The following is a 20719-nucleotide window of genomic DNA, read 5'->3' on the forward strand; positions in this document are numbered from 1 at the left end:
AGGAGCACCTGGGGCTGTGCATTTCCCTCCCCGCCGTCCCTCGGGAAGCTTCCCAGGGTGCCAGCAGGGCCAGGCAGGTGAGGCTGCAGGAGCAGGGCAGGGATGGGCCCGGAGGGCTGGTTCTGCACAGCCCTGCCGCAGGACAGAGCAGCGCAGGATCCTCGGCCCCGTTCCCTGGAGCCCAGAGGCTGGAGCAGCTCTCCCGGGCTGGTGGAGCCGGCTCTGGCTGTGCCTTCCAGCTCCTCTTTCGTGGCTGGGAGGGCAGGAGGGTGCAGGGAGGGCTCAGAGCAGCAGGAAAGGTGAGGATTCCAGCCCGGAGCTGTGTGCACGCTGACATTTACCATCAGGCTGCTGGGGTCAAGGCACACACGCTGTTCCCTGGAACTTGCTCTCTGTAGGTGGCTTTGTAGCAAGCAATGAGCAATTCCTGGAAGTGTTTTCTGAGAATCCCTTTCTGGGGTGGATGCAGCAGCTCAGGAGGGCTCAGGGCTGCCTGGGGTGCAGCTCAGTGCTTGGCCACCTTGGCACTCAGCAGGCACAGCCTGCAGAGGCACAAAAAGCAAACAAAACCCCCCAAAAAACACTCCTGGCTGTGAAAACTACAGAGGCGTGAACTGTGGGGTGAGGGCTGGCTCAGAACCCCTCTGTGAGCTGGGAGCAGGAGGAGTCAGAGGGATCCAGCACAAACTTTGCAGCCTCCAAAGGAGCTTTGCATGAGGGGTCAGAGGGATCCAGTACAAACTTTGCAGCCTCCAAAGGAATTTTGCATGAGGGGTCAGAGGGATCCAGTACAAACTTTCCAGTCTCCAAAGGAGCTTTGCACCAGGCTCCTCCAAGCCTGGATGTCCCCATTTGTCTCCTGCCCTTCTGATGAGCAGGTGTGGGTGGGGAGCTGGATGAACGAGGGATTTACACTGAGAATGATGCCAGGAGAAACCTGTGGCGCTGAGGGTCGGGATGGAGGGTGAAGCTGGGCCTTTCTCCCTTAATCCTGGAATTTTCACCTGTTCCTCCCTGAGTCCTCAGTCAAGCAGAGCATCCCCAGGCTGTGCCTGCAGGCCAGGCAGGAGGCTGTGCTGGCTCCTGGCAGAGGCACCGCTCCATCAGCAAAGGTATTAAAATCCTCTAGAGGAACCGGAGGGAAACGGCGCTTCATTTCCTTTGGGACAGGGAATTCCTGACTTGTGGCTCACGGCAGCGAGGTTCTCCTGGCTGGGCACGGCTGGGCATCCCCTGCTCTGCGCTGTGCCGGGCAGGAGAGCCGGGGTGGGCGAGTGAATGGGGGGCACGGAGGGGAGGAAGGGGGTTCGGGTGAGCCCGGGGAGCCCCGGGATGCCGCTGTTCCCCGGGGCCGGCTCTGCCCCGCTCGCAGGGCCCCTGGCCGGCCGGCAGAGCGCAGGTGTCGCGGAGCTGTTGGGAAACCGGCGGCGCCGGGGCCGGGCAGGTCCGACAGGTTTGCTGCGCTGCCGGCACTGACGTACGAGCCCGCTCGCCAAACACCTCCTGGGCCGGCCCCAGCCGAGCTGGCCCCGCTCGGCACCGCGCTGCTGGCATGGCCGAGCCGCGGCTCTGAGCCCAGCCCAGCCCCGAGCCCGGCCCATGGACGGCAAAACCTCCCCGGTAAGTGCGGCAGCTGCGGGCGCCGCGGACCCGCTCCGCTCGGGGTAGGGGGGGACCGGCTGTGCTCCTGCTCTCTGCTCTCCGCTCCTGCTCTCCGGGGCTCCCCACGGCAGCCGGAGGGAGAAGGAGCCGCAGGAGCTGCCTGAGGAGCCGCAGCCTCCGGCACCCATTGGAGGGAGGGCAGCAGCATCCCTGGTGCCGGCAGAAGTGCCGAGGCTCCTCCGGGTGCTTTGCCACACTGAGCTGTGAGCCGAGGGTGCTGTCAGAAGGATCTGGTGCCCCTTGGCACGTTGCTGAGCCCTCTGGCTCAGTTCCCAGCAGCGCTGCGCTGGTGGGCACAGCTCCCCTCGCCTGCTCTCCAGGCAGTTTTCCCTGCGCCCTTTTGGGCTGGGCTGGCTGGGACCTGCTGAGCCCGGGATGTGGGGCTCTGCCGAGCATCCTGTCATGGGGAAAACATCCATCCCGGCCGGGCACCGGGCGAGGCAGCGAGTAATTACCGTGCCGAGCAGCGCCGGGTGCCAGCGACATCCGGGACTGTGGGGCTGCAGGGGAGGAGAGCCGGCTCTGACAGCGTCCCCTTCCTGCCCCTGGGCCTGGGGGGCTGCCAGGAGGGGCACGGCGGGTTTGTGCTGGGTGTTGGCTGGCTCTGGGGAGATACAGAGTGGTCCCAGCTCTGGGTGGCATCGCTGCATCTCGGTGATGGTGGGGCAGGAACTGGCATGGCCACATGCAGAGACCATTGCCCAATACTGGACAGCCCCACTGGGGCACCTTGGCATTGTCACCTGGGTTAAATGGGCCATCAGGAGTGCCAGGAGCCACCCCTGGCTCTGCCATGGCAGCAGTGTCTCTCTGTCTTTCCAGGCCTCTGTTTGCCCCTCTGTGGAGCGAGGTGAGCAGTGGTTACTCTGCCCCTGGAACACCTCGGGTCAGTGCCCAAGGGGTGCCCACAGTGGCACAGGATGAGCTGTCCCTGGCTCAATAAACAGTCACTCACCTGCACTCTCAGAGTGACAGTGCCTGGCTCTGGGATTTCACTGTGCTGTGTGTGGCAGGGCCTCGGCAGTGCCCTCTGTCCTCGTTCTGGTGCTGGGCTCTGTCCCCTCCCGGGCAGGCCCCGCTCAGCAGTGGCACTCGAGCAGGACGCTGTCCCCCAGAGGGATGGGGGCTCTCTAGGCCGGGGACACCTCTGTCCTGGTGAGGACAATGTCTCAGTTGTGTGCTGGCTGAGCTGCTCTGAGCAGACAATGGATGCTTCAGGAGCTCCCAGGCTGGGCACGGGAGCTGTGCTGAGGGTGGGCTCAGCTGGGGAGGGGGAGCTGAGGCAGCTCACTGAAGCCAGGCTGCCTCTTTCCCTCTCTCCCCCCTTGATGCTCGGGGTTTTTGGGGGCTCTGTGTCCTGCTGCTCCCCCAGGATGTAGCTGGGCCCAGGTGTGCTTACAACACCCAGGTGTTCCCTGGCTTCCGCTTTCCCTCCCACTCCGAAACCGCGGCTGCCTGCTGGCTGCTTTCCCTGGAGCCTCCAGCCGTGCCTGGATCACCTTTCCCCTGCTCATTGTCCTGGCTGCCCCGGGTTTGGGGGCCTTCCCTCCACCATGGCAGGCCGTGCAGCTGCAGGTCAGTGTGCAGCTCAGGGTGCAAAGGGGACCTCAGCACTGCTGCCCTTGGTTTGGGGGCCATGCCCAGCTCTGCTCTGGGATGGGGTGTGAGGGGCTGTTTGCACTCCTGACAGGTTTAGCAGAGGGCTCGTGCTGCAGACAGGCAGTGTGCACTGTCTGCAAGGCAAGCAAAGTTGGCCGGGAGTCCCTGAGTGTCCCCAGTGTCCCTCCTGGCTGTCCTGTGGATGCCAGCCCTCTGTGCCAGGCAGGGGCTGCCTGTGCCCCCATCCCCTGGGCGCAGATCACTGCTGCGGATGGATCACCCTGGGCACGGATCGCTGCTGAGGCTGCTGCAGCACCTGCAGAGCCGTGGGGGAAAGGGCTGAAACCGCAGCGGCGCCTGTGATCCGGGCTGGGCTCTGCCTCTGACTTTTACTCAAAAGCCAGCGAGGGATGAGTAAAGGTTTAAAGGTTTTGTGGGCAGGAGCCGGCGCTCGCTCGCTCGCTCGCCGGGGTCACGCACTCTCCCCAGCAGCAGGAACATCTCTGCAAAACCACCTCGGTTTGCTCTGCTGCAGTGGCCCCACACTGCTCGCCGTGGTAAGGGCTCTGTCACCCTTCCTGGCAGCCCACAGAATTATTTAAAGTTTTTAAGGAAAGAAGCAGCTGGGAGTTCACCTGTGTGTAAGCAAGGGCATGTGCTTCCTGCTGAGGAGCGCTGGGAGCAGCGTGACCTGTGGCACGTTTCGCTGTTCATTTGGTGTGTTTGCACACTGCAGGTGGGAGTGCTGTGGCATCCAGCACTGCTGGCTCCCTGGGCACGCTGGGCTGTGCTTTCTGTGCGTGGTTTGTCCCTTGGAGGTTTGTAGTGCTGCTAGAGCAGAGGGTCACAGCTGCTGCAGGGTGAGATGTGACACATCAGGCGTGGGGACAGCACACAAATGCCAGGGGAAAAGGGTATTTACAAAAACCCAATTTCAATGCAGGCAGGAGAGATCCCTTTCCCAGGAATGGTTGCTGGCATCCCCACATTGCTCTGCCCAGGGCCTGCCACAGCTCTGGCTGTCACCTGCAGCGGGCACTGAGGGTACCCAGGGACGCCCCACGATGTGGGTGCATGAGAACTGAGATCCCGTCAGTGCTGTGGCTGCTCAGGCTCATTCGGGCACTGCAGGGCACCCTCCAGCCTTGAGGAGAAAAAGGAGGGGCTCTGCTGGGCTCCCCGGCACCCCTGGGAGAGGGCAAGGCTGCAGCAGCGCAGGGAAATTGGGGTGTGGGCAAACGTGGAGCAGATCCAGGCTGCTGGGGAAGGGCCGGGAGTGGGGCTGGTGCAGTGAAACAGAAAGCGCCTCTCTCACTCCTCCCCGTGCGCAGGAGCTCCACAAGGGTGGGGAGGAGGCTCCCCATGGCCAGGGACACCAGCAGTGCCTGTGCCAAGGGCCCGGGGCTGGGAGGAGGGTTATGCCAGGGGTGGCCCTGCACACGCTGCTGGCCAGGGAGGGTGGCCCCAAGGCAGGGGTGCTGCAGCTGCCAGCTCTGCAGGGATGGGCTCAGCAGACACGGTCCGAGCAGGGCAGGTGTGCAGCACAGGTGTGCCCACAGTGTGCAGAGCAGCTGTGTGCCCACTGTGCAGGGTAGGTGTCCCTGGTGTACAGCACAGGTGTCCCCAGTGCACAGCACAGGTGTCCCCGGTGTACAGCACAGGTGTGTGCCCAGTGTGCAGCACAGGTGTGTCCCCATTGTACAGCACAGGTGTCCCCAGTTCACAGCACAGGTGTCCCTGGTGTACAGCACAGGTGTGTGCCCAGTGTACAGCACAGGTGTCCCTGGTGTACAGCACAGGTGTCCCCAGTGTACAGCACAGGTGTGTCCATTGTACAGCACAGGTGTGTCCAGTGTGCAGCACAGGTGTCCCCAGTGCGTGGCTGGGCTCAGACCCATGCAGGACACGTGGCCACGCCGGGCTGTGACTCACAGGTAGAGCCCAGGAAGTGACAGCAGCATCACCAGGGAGGGCCCAGCCGCGCTCACACAGCAGCAGCAGCCCCTCGAGCTGCTCAGCAGGGCTCCTGGCTCCCTTGGGAACACCCGCAGGGAGAAAAGCCAGATGGAAAGGCCAAGGGGGCTCCCAGCAGTGTCCCCCTGTGCCTGTGCCCCTGCCCATGTCCCTGCCCTCTCCAGAGCTCCAGCCCGAGCGCTCCTCACCAGCCTGGCAGGGAAAGGGATGATTCCTGCTCATGAAGAAGGGTGATGTCTATCAGTGCAGGGCCAAAAACCAGAGACAGGCTCTCAGAGGGATGTGTTAGAGCCCGTCTCTGGGTGGTGAGTGGTCCTCACAGAATGGTGGCTCCACTTCTCCCTGGGCTCCCCAGTTCTCCTGCCCCAGAATGGTTTGGATGGAAAGGGATTGAAGGCTCACCCAGTTCCAGCCCCCTTCCATGGGCAGGGACAGCTCCCACTGGACCAGGGTGCTCCAAGCCCCATCCATCCCACAAAAGGTAGAGGAAGCAGCATTTATTTAGGGATTTGTTCATCTCTGGAGGGAAATGAGAGGCCCTGGCTTCTGTCACCAAGGGAGCATTTGGGAGAGTGCATTCTGAGGAAAGGAAACAGACACATTTTCTTTTGTGAATTCACGGATCAGGAGTGACACAACTGCAGAGCAGCATTCCAGGGCGCAGGACATTTCAGGGCTTGGAAAACACCGATTATTAAGTGTTACTAAACGACAGCTGGAAATTGCACTGTATTTTTCAAATGGCTAATTAGGGACAGATGCATAAATTGGGGCACTGGCCCTGTGGAACTGGGCCACGGCGTGACTGTCACCATGACAAATACCCGGATGATTGCTTGGCTCCCAGAGATGCCTTTGGGGAGCTCGGCTGCCTGCAGGGGGAAAACCCAGTGCCAAGGAGGGTTTTGGCCATCCTGGGTGGGATGTGGCTCAGGTCCTGGTACAGAGAGAGGCATTGAGGGGTGACCCTGATGGCTCATTGTGGTGCCAGGGGGCTCGGCTGTCTCTGAGCTCACAGCTGGCAGGGTGGGGGACTCTGGTGGGCAGCAGTCAGTGCTGGTGACAGTCCCCTCTGCCCACAGACCACTGCCTCGCCCAGCAGTGTCCTTCCCAGCCTGCTCCATGTCTCCACGGCCAGCAGCATCTTCGGTGCCCGACCTCCGCCGCCTCGAGAGAACGTCCTGGGCATCAGCTTCAAACCCTACAGCCCCGAGTCCGGCCCGGCCCCGAGCCCCTGCTCGGCCTGTGACAGCTCCCGTGAGGATGGGGACAGGGCTGAGCCATGGCCTGGTGCCTGCCAGGCTGGGGAGGGATGGAGGAAGGCAGGGAGGTCTCAGCTGGGGTGTGAGGGGTGTGGGGGGCAAGGGAGAGCACAGTGACCACGGGACAGGCTGGGGTGTGCACAGCCCTGCTCTCCCACAGCCCAGAGCTGGCTCCTGACCCTGACCCTGACCCTGACCCTGCCTCTGCCCTGCTGCCAGGATCCTCCATGTTCAGAGCTCCCTGCATGAGCCAGCGGCGGCTCGTGCTCATCTTCTGCGTCTCGGTGCTCATCGTGCTGCTCATCGCCCTCATCCTGCTGTGTGAGTGGGGTGGGGGCCCTGCCCGGGGGGCTCAGGGGGGTCAGCAGAGCCTGGGGATACCCACACTGGGAATTCCCAGAGGGAAACGCCTGGCTCGGAGACAGGGATGTGCTCCTCCCGTTCCCTGAGCGTTCCTGACATCTGCTGGAGAGACAGGAGCTGGGGAGGGAGAAAAGGAGGTTGCTGCTGGGCTGGTGCCAGTTTCAGGGCTTGGGGCTGCAGTGGGCTTTCCTTCTGGTGTGCAGCTCAACCCAACAGCACCCAGAGCTGCCCTCCCCAACACAAACCATGGTCTGTGGGCAGAACAGGCACAGACACCGGGCAATCCCTTCAATCCTGCTGCCACTCTCCAGCCCCAGGCTCGAAGCACTCACAGGCTGAATGCATTTCCTGTGGGTGAAGGGAGAGGGGCTGGGAGCAGCTGGGCAGCACAGGGGGTGCTCAGGGTGCCCAGTGCTCCCACAGCAGCTCCTCACTCTTGCTCACACACGCCTCACACTCATACCCAGTGAGCTTGAACGCTCCAGATGCCCACCCAGGCGGGGCACAGCCTGTCACCCATGGGCAGCCCCGGCCTCAGCGTGGTGTTCTCCTGCTTCCAGTCATGTTCTGGAGGTCACAGACGGGCATCCTGTACAAGGAGCCGGCGGAGAGCTGCAAGGACAGCCCTGTGCGCTGCGACGGCGTCGTCGACTGCTCCCAGAGGAGCGACGAGCTGGGCTGCGGTGAGGCACGGGAGATGGGATGGGGGTAATGGGGGAGCCCCAGGAGCTCCCCTGACCCTCCTGCTCCGTCCCACAGTGCGCTTCTCCTCCGAGGAGTCCTTGCTCCACGTGTACTCCAGCACCGAGAGCCAGTGGCTGCCGGTGTGCAGCAGCGACTGGGACGAGTCCTTCTCCAGGAAAACCTGCCGGCAGCTGGGATTCCAGAAGTAATTCCTGGAGGAGGGATTGTTCTGCTCTGATGGATGCTGCCAAAGCCCTGCCCTGCCTGAGGGCAGGGTCTGCTGTGCTGTTTCCCCCTCTGGGCACAGTGAGTGAGCCATGGGGGGACCCTCACTGTCCGTCCTCTCCCCTCCAGTGCCTCCCAGACCGAGTTCATCCCCCTGCGTGTGCCTGGCAAGAGCCTCACGGTGACTGATGAGCGAGAGACCATCCAGCAGAGCCTCAACAGGTACCAGGGTCCCCCTCAGCCCTGTCCTGGCGCCACAGGGACAGAGCTGAGGCTGAGGGTGGCCGTCCCTCCTCTCTCCCACAGCTCCCAGTGTCTCACAGGAAAGTACGTCTCCCTGCGATGCACAAGTAAGGAGCTGGCTAGGACACAGCTGAGGGTGGGTGTCCTTTGCACAGGCTTGGGAGCCCTTTATCCCCTTCTCAGCACAGGGGTGGGCAAATGGGACATTTTCTGGGTGCTAGAAAAGCACCAACATTGCATTCCCTGCAATGAGCGTGGCTCCTGTGGGTGGTGGGGGTGCTGTGTGTGTGTCCCCCCGTGCTCCCTTCCCCCCGAGCCTTTCTCCCAGCCCTGCTGTCCCTCCAGCCTGCGGGCAGAGGATTTCTGGCCGGATCATCGGTGGGAAGGAGACCTCTGTGAACAAGTGGCCCTGGCAGGTCAGCGTGCAGTACGGGCCCATCCACATCTGCGGCGGCACCATCATCGACGCCCAGTGGGTGCTCACAGCTGCCCACTGCTTCTTCATGTGAGTGCTGCTGCCAGCCCAGCCTGGGCACCCGGCCCAGCCCCACGCCCGGCTCATGCTCTCTCACAGACATCTTTTATGGAAAACCCTTTCCTTAGGAGTTTTCCTCCTGAGAAGCTGAGAGGCCTCAGGAACAAAATGTAAACAATGGTTATCTGCTGCTGTGGAATGCAACAGGTGCATCTGGGATTGGTCTCATGGGGTTGTTTCTAATTAATGGCCAATCACAGTCGGCTGGCTAGGACTCTGTCTGAGACAGAAGTCTTTGTTATCATTCCTTCTTTTCCTATTCTTAGCCAGCCTTCAGATGAAATCCTTTCTTCTATTCTTTTAGTATCGATATAATCTAATATAATATAAATCATAAAATAATAAATCAAGCTTTCTGAAACACAGAGTCAGATCCTCGTCTCTTCCCTCACCCTAAGACCCCTGTGACCACAGTCACACTCACTCCCTCCCGCCCCTCTCACCCTGCCAGGAACAGCATGAAGATCCTGGATGACTGGAAGGTGTACGGGGGGGTGTCAGACCTGAAGCAGCCCATGGAGGGCATCCCTGTGTCCCAGGTCATCATCAACTCCAACTACAGCGACGACCACGACGACTACGACATCGCCCTCATGAAGCTCTCCAGGCCACTGACACTCTCAGGTGAGGTCACCTGGCTCACCTGGGCTTGGCTGGGTGGTGTTTGGGGGACAGGGAGATGGACAGGACTGAAAGGTGTGCCCTGGGAACCGTGGGGTGTGTGGGGCTGCTGCCAGCTGGGGCATTCACAGAATGACCAGGTTAGAAGAGACCTTAAAGAGCATTGAGTCCAACCCATGTCCTAACTCCTCAACTAAACCATGGCACGCAGTGCCACATCCCGCTCTGCTGTGGCCACCTGGCCTGTCCCGTGCCCAGGAAGGCTCTGGCACCCGCAGCCGTGGGCTCAGCTGTGCCCCCAGCCCCACAGGGGCCGGTGGGTGGGATGGGCATGGAGGGAGCCTCTCCTGCGCCCCGCGCTCCTCCCTGGCTGCGGGGCCGTGCTGATTTCTGTGCCGGTGACTCATCCCTCGCTCCATGCCGCTCCTGCAGCCCAGGTGCGCCCCGCCTGCCTGCCCATGCACGGCCAGCGATTCCAGACCGGCCGGTCCTGCTTCATCACCGGCTTCGGCAAGACCCGGGAGAACGAAGGTGAGGGGGGACCGCGGCTCCCGCAGGCAGCCCCTGCACCGAGCACAGCCCTGCCGGGATCCTGGAGGGCTTTCCCGCAGGGATAACTCCCGTGACAGCCCCGGAGGGCTTTCCCGCAGGGATAACTCCCGTGACAGCCCCGGAGGGCTTTCCCACAGGGATCACTCCCGGGACAGCCCCGGAGGGCTTTCCCACAGGGATAACTCCCGGGACAGCCCCGGAGGGCTTTCCCACAGGGATAACTCCCGGGACAGCCCCGGAGGGCTTTCCCGCAGGGATAACTCCCGGGATAGCCCCGGAGGGCTTTCCCACCGGGATAACTCCGGGATAGCCCCGGAGGGCTTTCCCACCGGGATCACTCCCGGGCCAGCCCTGCCGGGATCCTGGAGGGCTTTCCCACCGGGATAACTCCGGGATAGCCCCGGAGGGCTTTCCCACCGGGATAACTCCGGGATAGCCCCGGAGGGCTTTCCCACCGGGATAACTCCCGGGACAGCCCCGGAGGGCTTTCCCACAGGGATAACTCCCGCGCCAGCCCTGCCGGCTGCCAGGCTCTGCACAAACCAGCCCTGCGAGAAGCGGCCGCTTCCTCCCTCGCTGCTGAGGGGCCGGAGGATGGCGAGGCCCCCCCTGGCCCACAGCTCTTCCTGCCTTGCAGATAACACCTCCCCGAAGCTGCGGGAGGCCGAGGTGAAGCTGATCGACTACAAGATCTGCAACAGCGACAAGGTGTACGAGGGCTACCTGACCCCCCGCATGATGTGCGCCGGGTACCTGCAGGGAGGCAAGGACGCCTGCCAGGTGAGCCGGGGGCACGCCTGGGCACAGCTGCCCTGTTCGGGGACCCATCTCCCGCCTCATCTCCTCACTGCTCTGCCCCCGTGAGCCAGGGCGACAGCGGAGGGCCCCTGGTGTGCGAGGACGATGGCCGCTGGTACGTGGCCGGGGTGACGAGCTGGGGGACAGGATGTGGCCAGAAGAACAAGCCCGGGGTGTACACGCGTGTGACAAAGCTCCTCAGCTGGATATACAGCAAAATGGAGGTGAGGTGGCAGGGCTGGGCCTGGGCAGGGTGGCCCTGGAGAGGGGCTGTGCCCCCGGCCCAGCCCTGGCGCCTCACCCCGCTCCCCTCTCTGTCCCTTGCAGAGTGAGAACGACTAAAGGCAGGATGGACGCTGGGCTGGCACGGGCCACTGCCCCAGGCGTGGTGCCACCAGCCAACCCCCACCTCTCCGACTGTCCCTGCAGCCAGGGACCCGTGGCTGCCCCCGAAGTTGGAAACAGCACCTGCAAAGGGCCCCTGCCCTCGCCTGGTGCCAGGGGTGGCGTGGTGGTGGCTGGGCACAGCACCCAGCCGGGCCCGGGGGGACACAGCCCATGCCAGCAGCTGGCCGTGCTGGCTGGGGACACCTGCCTGCCCCGTGTGTGCGGCTCTCCTGTAAATAGACCTGTCTGGACAGGCTGTGTGAGTGCTTCCTGGAGGGGCCCTGGCATCCTCAGCAGGGTGAGGGGCTGCCAGCTGTGCCCGTGGAGAGGGAGCTCTCCCCTTTAGCTGGGTCACAGCAGTGTCCCTGGAGAGGGAGCTCTCCCCTTTAGCCAGGTCATATCAATGCCCCTGGAGAGGGAGCTCTCTCCCTTAGTCACAGCTGCCAGCAGTGCCGGTGGAGAGGGAGCTCTCTCTTCTAGTCAGGTCACAGCTTTGCCTATGGAAATGGAATCCTCACCTTTAGCCGGGTCACAGCAGTGCCCATGGAGAGGGAACCCTCTCCTTGAGCCAGGTCACAGCTGTGCCCGTGCAGAGGGAGCTCTCTCCTTCAGCCACAGCCGTGCCCCCTCAGGCTGCAGGATGAGCAGCTGTGTCCACCCTGCCACACCTGCGGGCTCTGCCCCAAGGGGAGCCCCGAGCTGCGGATATTCCTGCCCCTGGCAGGCGCGGCCGCTGCCCTGCTGTTTGCAGAGGGATTTAGGAAGTTCCTTTTAAGGATGTCCCAGCCTGCCGGAGAAATGCAGAGCTGTTTATTTTTCCATGCCGTGGCTCCGGTCGGAGCCCGCGCTCCCTGCCAGCCCCGCGGCCGCTCTCAGTGCGCTCCGGGCGGGGTTTGGGGCGCTCTGAGCCCCGGGGGTGGCTGTGGCAGCTGGGACAGAACCAGAGGGAGCAGCCCTGGATGTCCCTGCTGGGAGCTCTGCCGTGCCCGAGCGCTGCCTGCAGGGATGGCACAGCCTGCCGTCCTCTGTGTCCTCCCTGCCCGTGCCCCAGCAGGGACATTTCCCTCTGGGAAACAAGTGCCTTCCTCTCCTGGTGGGCGCTGGGCACACAGGGAGATGCCCAGGGTGAGCAGAGCCTGCCTGCTCCCCTCCCCAGCCCCGGGGACAGCTGCAGGGGGGGTCCTGTGGAGCCTGGCCACCCTGCACTCGTCTAATAAATGTTTTGGTAGTGTCCCCCGTGGAGATGGCTCTTTGGGGTGGGCTGGAAAGGAAGCAGCAGCGTGCCAATGCGCCAAGGATCCCTGGGGAGCGGGCATGTGATGGAGCGGCCCTTCCTGCCCATCACCTGCTGCTCGTGGCTGGGAGAAAAGGGAGAAAAGGGATGCTTTCTGCTGCTCAGGTCCTGGGGACATCCCCTGTGCTCTCAGCACTGACCACTTCCCCTGGGAAAGGTTATGGCAGCTGTGGTGTGTGTTGTGACAGCATATCTGGGTGTGCAGAACGCACCTGCCTCTCCTGGGGCCGGGGCTGCACCTGCTGCTGCTGGGAAGGGCTGGGGGAGTTCCTGGCCTTGCTTCCCTTCTGTGCCTTTGGACAGGGCTGGGGGGCTGCCCCGGACCTGAACTGGAACAAAGGGAGGGACCCGGCGCCTTTTGGGAAGAGCCAAATCAGCCTGACCTCGAATCCCTTTGCAGAGCAGCAGAACAGAAACCTCCCAGGGCTCGGGAGCTGCCCTGGAGAATGGGGTGAGCAGGGCCAGGGACTGCTGCTCCCACCTCCCCAGGGCCGGGGGGCTGCTGCTCCCACCTCCCCAGGGCCAGGGGGCTGCTGCTCCCACCTCCCCAGGGCCAGGCTGCTGCTTCCATCTCCCCAGGGCCAGGGGGCTGCTCCCATCTCCCCAGGGCCAGGGGGCTGCTCCCAGCCCATCTCCTGGACTAGGGCACTGCTCCCACCTCCCCACCTGGACAAGGGGGCCCTTGGGCAGCCCTGCTGGGCTCCAGCCCGGCCTGGGGGGCTCTGCTCCCCCCACACCGAGCCTGCACATGCAGCAGTGCCTGCCCACAAGTTTCCATAAACAGAAGCAGCTGATCCTGAGTTAGAGATGGGGCCCTGGCTTCCCTGGTCTGGTTAAAGTGGGAATTCAGTGGGCCTTAAGGCACAGACCCAGCCTAGGCTTGTCCAGAGGGGTCTGGGATTTTCTGTAGATAAGTCAGAGCAGAGCAGCAGTTCCTGGTGGTCCATTACTGGACAAATTGATCTTTTGAGGAGGAATAACCCAAAAATGGGAGCCCAATAAGAGCTAATCTTGCTGGAGCTGTGTTCCTGGGGACGGTAATGTAACATTTCAGCACGTGTGGGACCTTCTCTTCTGCTGTGCATTTCTCCTCTGCTGTGGATTTCTCCTCCTCAGGGGTTATTGCTCTTCTGAAAGTCTCTAACAGCAGAGAAATGCTTTCAGCCCCTAATACCAATGTAATTTATTTATTCTCAGCCTGCCATCCAGCAGTGTGTGCCCCCAGCCCCACAAGCAGGTATGCTGTGCTTTCCCAGGGGAGGGACGTTTCTAAGCAGATTAGCAGTGATTATTTCCTGCGCAGCCTGGCCACGGCTGTCGTGCTGCTCCCAAAGGCTGTGCAGATGGAGCAGACGCCTTGGACACCACTTTGCCTCCATTTCTGGGGGAGCAGAGCTGTGCTGGGTGCCAGCCCAGCCCCGAGGGACAGCACAGGCCATCACCTGTGGCCCTTACCAAGCCCTTAGCTCAGTGTCCTCCTCCACAGCATCTTCCAAGACAAAGGGTGCTGAGCATCGCCCCACAGCTGTTCCCAAGCTCCTCTCAGCTCTGGAAGTCGTGGGCCGGCATCTCAAAGGGACACAAATTACAGAAATACAGCCTGGCAGGCACCACGTGAATTACTGCCCATTAGCCGCGGTTTTCCCGATCTCTCCTTTTATAGCTCTCTGTTCTGCTGTGTCAAAACACGTTTGTTTACAGGGTTCCAGCGGTGATGTTTGCCTGCAAAAATGCCTTTCCTCTAGCTGGGGATTGGTTCCTTTCCCTGGTCAGTAACATCATCGCTTGGCACGGGTGGAGTTCAGCTGGAGCTGGGCTTGGTGGGGCAGGGCAGGAGCACCAGGAATGCTCAGTCCCTGCTTCTGTAGGGATCCAGGAATGCTCAATCCCTGTTCCTGCAGGGATCAGGGCACCAGGAATGCTCAGTCCCTGCTTCTGTAGGGATCAGGGCACCAGGAATGCTCAATCCCTGTTCCTGCAGGGATCCAGGAATGTTCAATCCCTGTTCCTGCAGGGATCAGGGCACCAGGAATGCTCAGTCCCTGCTTCTGTAGGGATCAGGGCACCAGGAATGCTCAATCCCCCTCCAGAAGGAATCCAGGGCACCAGGGATGCTCAGTCCCTGCTTCTGTAGGGATCAGGGCACCAGGAATGCTCAGTCCCTGCTTCTGTAGGGATCCAGGAATGCTCAATCCCTGTTCCTGCAGGGATCAGGGCACCAGGAATGCTCAGTTCCTGCTTCTGCAGGGATCAGGGCACCAGGAATGCTCAATCCCTGCTTCTGCAGGGATCCAGGAATGCTCAGTCCCTATTCCTGCAGGGATCCAGGGCACCAGGGATGCTCAATCCCTGTTCCTGCAGGGATCCAGGAATGCTCAATCCCCCTCCAGAAGGGATCCAGGGCACCAGGGATGCTCAATCCCTGCTTGTGCAGGAATCCAGGGCACCAGGAATGCTCAATCCCTGCTTCTGTAGGGATCCAGGAATGCTCAGTCCCTGCTTCTGTAGGGATCAGGGCACCAGGAATGCTCAATCCCTGCTTCTGTAGGGATCCAGGAATGCTCAATCCCTGCTCGTGCAGGAATCCAGGGCACCAGGGATGCTCAATCTCTGCTCAACCCCTGCTTCTGCAAGGATCCAGTGTTGCAGTGTGTTGCTATCCCAATAATCCAGGGCACCAGGAATGCTCAATGCCTGTTCCTGCAGGGATCCAGAGCACCAGGAATGCTCAATGCCTGTTCCTGCAGGGATCCAGGGCACCAGGAATGCTCAGTCTCCCTCCAGCAGGGATCCAGGGCAGCAGGAATGGCTGGGCCTGGTGGAAAATGATGTTATTGGGGTAAACACAGCCTTATGGCTGCACACAGCTTTGTCACTGCTCCACTCTCCCATCTCCCTGAGGCTCAGGGCCTCTGAACAGGCAATTTCCAGGCTTGGCATTACCGAGAGAGACCCTAAAATGGGAGAGGAAAGTTCTGGAGGGCAAGTGGCTCCATCCCTGCCCCAGACCCACGGGGAGGGGATAGCAGCTCCAGGGTAAGGGACAGGGGCTGGGATCAGTCCTGCCCTGCTGGAGCTGTGGCTGTGCTCCTGCTCTCCCCGACACCGAGCAGCCAGCCCAGCCCCCTTGCTAACACAAATCAGCATCTCCTGCCTGGCCTCTGCATCACTTTTGGCCCAGTTTCTCCAGGGGAGAAGCTGGAGCTCAGCGCAGCCTCTCCAGCAGCCCAGCTCTGGGGAGCAGACATTCACCATGAGCGACTGCTGGAGCTTCTTTTCCTCTTCCCTCCCCGCATTCACACCGGGATCTCCATTTTACCTGAGTTTGTACAGGGAAAAAGACAACTGATGCTGATTTTTAAAATTCTACTCACTTTGGGCAGCTCCTTGGGAATTTGTGAATAAAGAACCGAGGGAGGGAGGGAAAGCACAGAGCACACCCAGCTGTGTCCTGGCTGCTGCTGCATGGGACATCTGTGCTCAGGGCCCCACCGTGCTCTCTGCTCTGATCCCAGGACACGGTCACACCTGCGTGTTTTACTGTGTGCTGTGGATAATGACAGCTGAGAGGCAGATAAGGTCAGAGGAGGCCAAAACTTGATTACGATGGTTTGATCCCTGCCTCCCTCTCTGCAGGGTAACTGACAGCCTTATCCTGTTATCCCCATGCATTAGAGGGACTTGATGCTTTCCAGCTCCTCAGTGCTGGTCTGTATCTCCTGACCCTTTGAATAATTGCCTTGAAATGCCAGCGCTGGTTGATTTTCTCTTTATGTTTTACTGGAAGCTGGAGATGGCTGAGGATGGAGCGGTGCCGTCACTGCCTGATCTCTATCTCAGCTGCGTTGGAGGCGGCAGGGATGAGCCAGCTCGGTGCTGACAGCATTGCTGAGGTGTTTTTGCAAGCAGAAATGGCTCTCCAGGCAGGCAGAGGTGTGCCTGGGACAGGGTGGTGCCCACGGCTCTCGGCTCCAGCCTGGCAGTGCCCGCAGCACCCTGTTCCATCTCACTGACCAAGGATCTCCTGCCCTTCCTGCTGCTCCCAGCACGCCTGTTTGTGATGGGAGAGCTGGGGCCTGCCACAACGCTCTGTGTCAGGGCTTTCAGAGCTCTGCACAGCCCTCCTGTCGCACAGCGTGCTGTCCTGGCCGGCTGGAGCGTGCCCTGGTTCCTGACCTGCCCTGGCCACTCCAGGTCTGGTTTTCTGCCAGGTGCTGCTGGATGCAGGGCAGGCACCAGGTCCTGGGTGTGCCTGACACTGAGCCGGGCCAGGCTGGACGTGGCCCTGCTGCCCACCCTGCCCTGAGATGGGCTGAGTGATGTGGCTGAAGCCCTGTGAGCTGTGCCCCTGGCCTGGCAGCCTGGCACCCCTTTCCCAGCTCTCAGGAGGCAGCAGGGGCTCCCTCTGTGTGTGCTTTCTGAGCTCCCAGCTTGTTCCTGGCTCTGAGCACAGCTCAGGGCAGAGTCCAGGCCTGCTGGGCTGTGGGAAGGGAGGTTTCACAGCCAGGTGAGCATTTCCCTTCACCTGCACCCTGCAGGCACCCTGACTGCTGTAGAGCTGCTGAATGCTTCGGGTTGGAAGGGATCTTCAAGCTCCAAATCCCTGACACACCTTCCACTACCCCAGCTTGCTCCAAGCCCCATCCAACCTGGCCTTGGACACTTCCAGGGACGGGGCAGCCACAGCTCCTCTGGGCACCCTGTGCCAGAGCCTCAACACCCACACAGGGAAGAATTTCCTCCCCATATCCCATTTAACCCTGTCCTCTGGCAGTGGAAGCCATTCCCTCTGTCTCTCCAATCCATTTCTTGCGCCCAGTCCCTCTCCAGCTCTCCTGAGCCCCTTCAGGCGCGGGACGGGGCTCTGAGCTCTCCCTGGAGCGTCTCTTCTCCAAACCGGACGCCGCAGCGGTGTCCGGAGCAGAGTGGCCCCATCCCCCTGAGCATCCCGTGCCTTCCTCTGGGGGGCTCAGGGAGCCGCCGGGGGCCGGGCCGTGCTGGCCGCGCCCCCGCCGCTGCCCGCGCCCCCCGCCCCGCAGCGCCGCCCCCGCCCCGCCCGCCCGCTCCCCTTTGTGCGGCAGCCCCGCTCCGAGCTCCGCGCTCCGCGCTCCGCTCCGCTCCCCGGCACCGCCCGGAGCCGCGGGGCCAGCCCGGCTCGGCCCGGCTCGGCCCGGCCAGCTCAGGTGGGTCCGGCCGCCCAGGGCTCTCGGGGGCGGTGGGGAGGAAAGCAGGGAGGGAACGGGGGGCTCGGGGTGCGCCCGGCAGCGCCGCTCGGGGTGCGAGCCCCGGTAGGGCTGCGGGACCGGGACCGAGCCCCGCCCGCTGGCAGCGCCCCCGCCCCGCGGCCCCCGGGCATCGCCCCTCGCCGCCCGCATCCCGGCCCCGGCGGCTGCCATGGCAACGCCGGGTACCGCGCTTGCCCTCAGCCCACCGTTGCCTGGTTACCGGCCCCCCGTGCTGGGGGGATGCCCCACCCGCGACCACCGCGGGGAGAGCCGGGCACGGGCGGTGCTGCGCAGGGCTGGGGGGAACCGGGGCATCCCGGCGAGATCCCGGGCAGCGGGGGGATCCCGGGCAGCCGGGGGAGCCGGGGGATCCCGCTCCGGCAGCCCTCGGCAGCGCCGTGGCTCCTGTTGTTCCGTGTTGTAGTAACACCGTGCGTAAACAGCCGAGCGCTCAGCCCGGGAAGGCGTACGGAGGGAGGGAGGGAGGAAGGGAAGAGCAGCGTGTGTCTCTCAGGGTGTGTGGTTAATGCTTCCAAACAAACGGGTTTTGGAGTCCATGTGGTGGAACTTGGATCTCGCAGGGATGTTTCTGCGGGAGGGAGAGTGACAGGTGGTTTGTGTGGATGTGAGTGAGCAGCGTGAAGGAGCAGCCTCTCCTCTCGGGGAAAGCCGTGTGTGGATTGGAACGGAGCACCCATCTTGGCAAGCCCGCAGCGCTCCAGGGTGCTGCTGGGTCCCGCTGGGATTTCCAGCCCCGCTGGGTGGTTTTGCTCCCAGTTTGAAACAAAGACAAACCCGGAGAATCCCCGCTCACGCACAACTGGACCACGGTTCCCAGGCGGAGTGGAGGGGAGAGCTGCCAGCACGGATGCCATGGCCGCCAAGCCAGGCCACCTGTGGAAGCTGCTGGAGGATATCGTGTGCCTGCAAGGTGTGAGTCTGCCTGCACCTTCCCCCCATCAGCCTCATGGCCCACACTCACCTGCAAATTCTATCTGCTTTGTCTCAACGTGCCCATTCAGCTCATGGTGGGAGCCACGGCTGTGCTGGGCGTGGAGGGCACTCCCTGGCACAGCAAAGCAGCAGCTCTGTGTCCAGCTGCTCCCCGTGTTTGCCTTGCAGGCTGTTTGTGTGTTTGCAAGGTGTGACGAGGCTGCTCAGCTCCGCAGCTGTTGTGCCCCTGAGCATGGGGAGGGCACTGCTGGCACTGGCAGCAGGGAGGTGTCCTGTCCTGCCCTGTGCCAGCCAGGGGCTGTGCCACCTCCCACCACTCTGTGCTGGGGCAGTGCTGCTGGGCGCTGCTGCCTGCCTTGTGCTCGTGGTGGTGACAGCAGAGGAGAGAAGGGAGAAAATGTCTGCTCTGATGTGCTGCAGAGCGTGGCCCTGCTGTGGTACCCAGCGCACTCAGGAGCCTCAGACAGCTCCCTGCTGCTCTGCCAGGCTGTTCTGATGGTCTGGGGCACTCTCACCACCAGGATCCTCCAGGGAACCCCTCCTTTGTCTCACCTGTGGCATTCTCCTGGCTGATGCCCCTGCAGAGCCAGGTTATACAGCTGGTGTGTGGCCAAACAAGGGTGTGGTGGGTCCAGGCAGGTGCACGGTCAGGTTTACAGCCCTTGGTTATCTGTTAATCAAATAAGGAGGGATCAGGAGCAGCAGACTCCTGTGGCAGGTGATGCTTTGTACCTGCTGGGTTCCCTGGCCAGGCAGCCTTAAGCTCAGCAGGGTTTGCACCTCACCCAGTGAAGGATTGACCTCACTGCCTCATTGGGGTGTCCTCGGGGGTCTGGGGACTGCTGAGCCACACATGGCTGAGACTCTTCAATGGTTGCGGGTCAGTCCATGAGGCTGGCAGAAGCCCTGCAGGAGGCCAGTGGAGTTCTGGGGCACAGGTGTGCTCAGAGACACTCCAAAGCAGCAGAAGAGGCAATCACACTGCAGCAAAGCGTGTCTCCCAGCCAGGCAGCCTCTGAATCAGCACCAGATTTGGGAAGGGCCATCCACACCGGAATGGCGAGGGCTGGAAATCTCCGCTCCTCTCTCATTTAGCAGCACGAGGCACAACAACAGGCACATTAATAGGCAGATTGATGCTGACGTGAAATGGCAGAAGAGCCCATCTATGCAGAGCTGGAAATGTCCATTCACACATGCACGCTCTTCACCGCCCCGGGCAACGGAGCGCTGCTGTCACGGTCTGGGGGGCTCTGCACGGAAACCAGAGATTTTAACTGGCTCTGATCTTCGGGAGATGCCCTGAGGACTCCTGACGGAAGGCGGAGGCTGCGCTCTGATGGCTGAGACTTGACAGGGCAGAGCCATGCAAAACAATGAAAAGGAAAAGGGGACTTGGAGATGCAACGGCGTTACAAATTCACCTGCCTCGCTCTGGCAGGGTTTGCTGCTCTGCAGAGAGCTGAGCCAGGCAGGAGACACTGGCTCTGTCTGCCCGGATTTGCTGCTCCTCTCCTGGCCTGGGCTGCATGCACGCACACCCGCCAAGCCAGTGGGAATGGCAAGGAGGGATCCTGCAGGAGGAAGAGGCTGAGGAGGAGCCGTGGCTGTGCTCTGCATGGAGGGAGTGGTGGCTGTGCGTGTGGCAGGGCTGTGAATCATCGGTGGCGCGCGTGGGTGCGGGCGGCTCCCAATGCCAGGGTGGCACCCTGCCCTGTCACCCGGCCTTGCTGGTGTCACCACTGGCTGTGCTGGCAGGGACCCTCACCATGGGGCCTCTGGCAGCACTGGGTTAATCCCCCAATGTGACCATGTTCACAGGGGCACCAGGATGAGGGAAGAGATGAGGATCTGACTCCATGTTTCAGAAGGCTTGATTTATTATTTTATGATATATATTACATTAAAACTATACTAAAAGAATAGAAGAAAGGATTTCATCAGAAGGCTGGCTAAGAATAGAAAAAGAAAGAATGAATAACAAAGGTTTGTGTCTCGGACAGGGAGTCCAAGCCAGCTGACTGGGATTGGCCATTAATTAGGAACAACAACATGAGACCAATCCCAGATGCACCTGTTGCATTCCACAGCAGCAGATAACCATTGTTTGCTTTTTGTTCCTGAGGCCTCGCAGCTTCTCAGGAGGAGAACTCCTAAGGAAAGGATTTTCCATAAAAGATGTCTGTGACACCCCAGCCCACTCCCATCCACATCCTCCCAGAGAACTGCAAACTCTGTGTACTTCCTCGCTCTGTGCAGCTGCTTCCTGCCCCCTGAGCCTCTCACAAATTCCTGCTGCCTCCTCCTGCCACTGGCTTTTCTATGGGGGTAGGGATGGTGA

General features: G+C 61.8%; 1 protein-coding gene across 1 annotated transcript; it reads left to right on the top strand.

Annotated features, from left to right (window-relative positions):
- Positions 1 to 1599: 1599 nt before the first annotated feature.
- Positions 1600 to 10860, top strand: TMPRSS13 (transmembrane serine protease 13). Its single transcript, XM_058041142.1, has 13 exons — positions 1600 to 1620; positions 6318 to 6492; positions 6717 to 6818; positions 7421 to 7543; positions 7620 to 7749; positions 7899 to 7991; positions 8076 to 8119; positions 8358 to 8517; positions 8999 to 9171; positions 9601 to 9699; positions 10358 to 10500; positions 10590 to 10742; positions 10846 to 10860. Exons 1-13 carry the CDS (start codon positions 1600 to 1602, stop codon positions 10858 to 10860), a joined length of 1431 nt encoding a protein of 476 aa, XP_057897125.1.
- The last annotated feature ends 9859 nt before the right edge of the window (positions 10861 to 20719 follow it).

The sequence above is a fragment of the Melospiza georgiana genome, chromosome 27 (genome assembly GCF_028018845.1).
Source record: "Melospiza georgiana isolate bMelGeo1 chromosome 27, bMelGeo1.pri, whole genome shotgun sequence".
Classification (NCBI taxonomy): domain Eukaryota; kingdom Metazoa; phylum Chordata; class Aves; order Passeriformes; family Passerellidae; genus Melospiza; species Melospiza georgiana.

Bases quoted from the DNA above. Each gene is read 5' to 3' on its own strand.
- TMPRSS13 (XM_058041142.1), top strand. From the start codon at position 1,600: ATGGACGGCAAAACCTCCCCG. The intron at 8,120-8,357 runs GTAAGGAGCTGG...CTGTCCCTCCAG, and splicing joins CGTCTCCCTGCGATGCACAA to CCTGCGGGCAGAGGATTTCT. The intron at 9,172-9,600 runs GTGAGGTCACCT...CCGCTCCTGCAG, and splicing joins CAGGCCACTGACACTCTCAG to CCCAGGTGCGCCCCGCCTGC.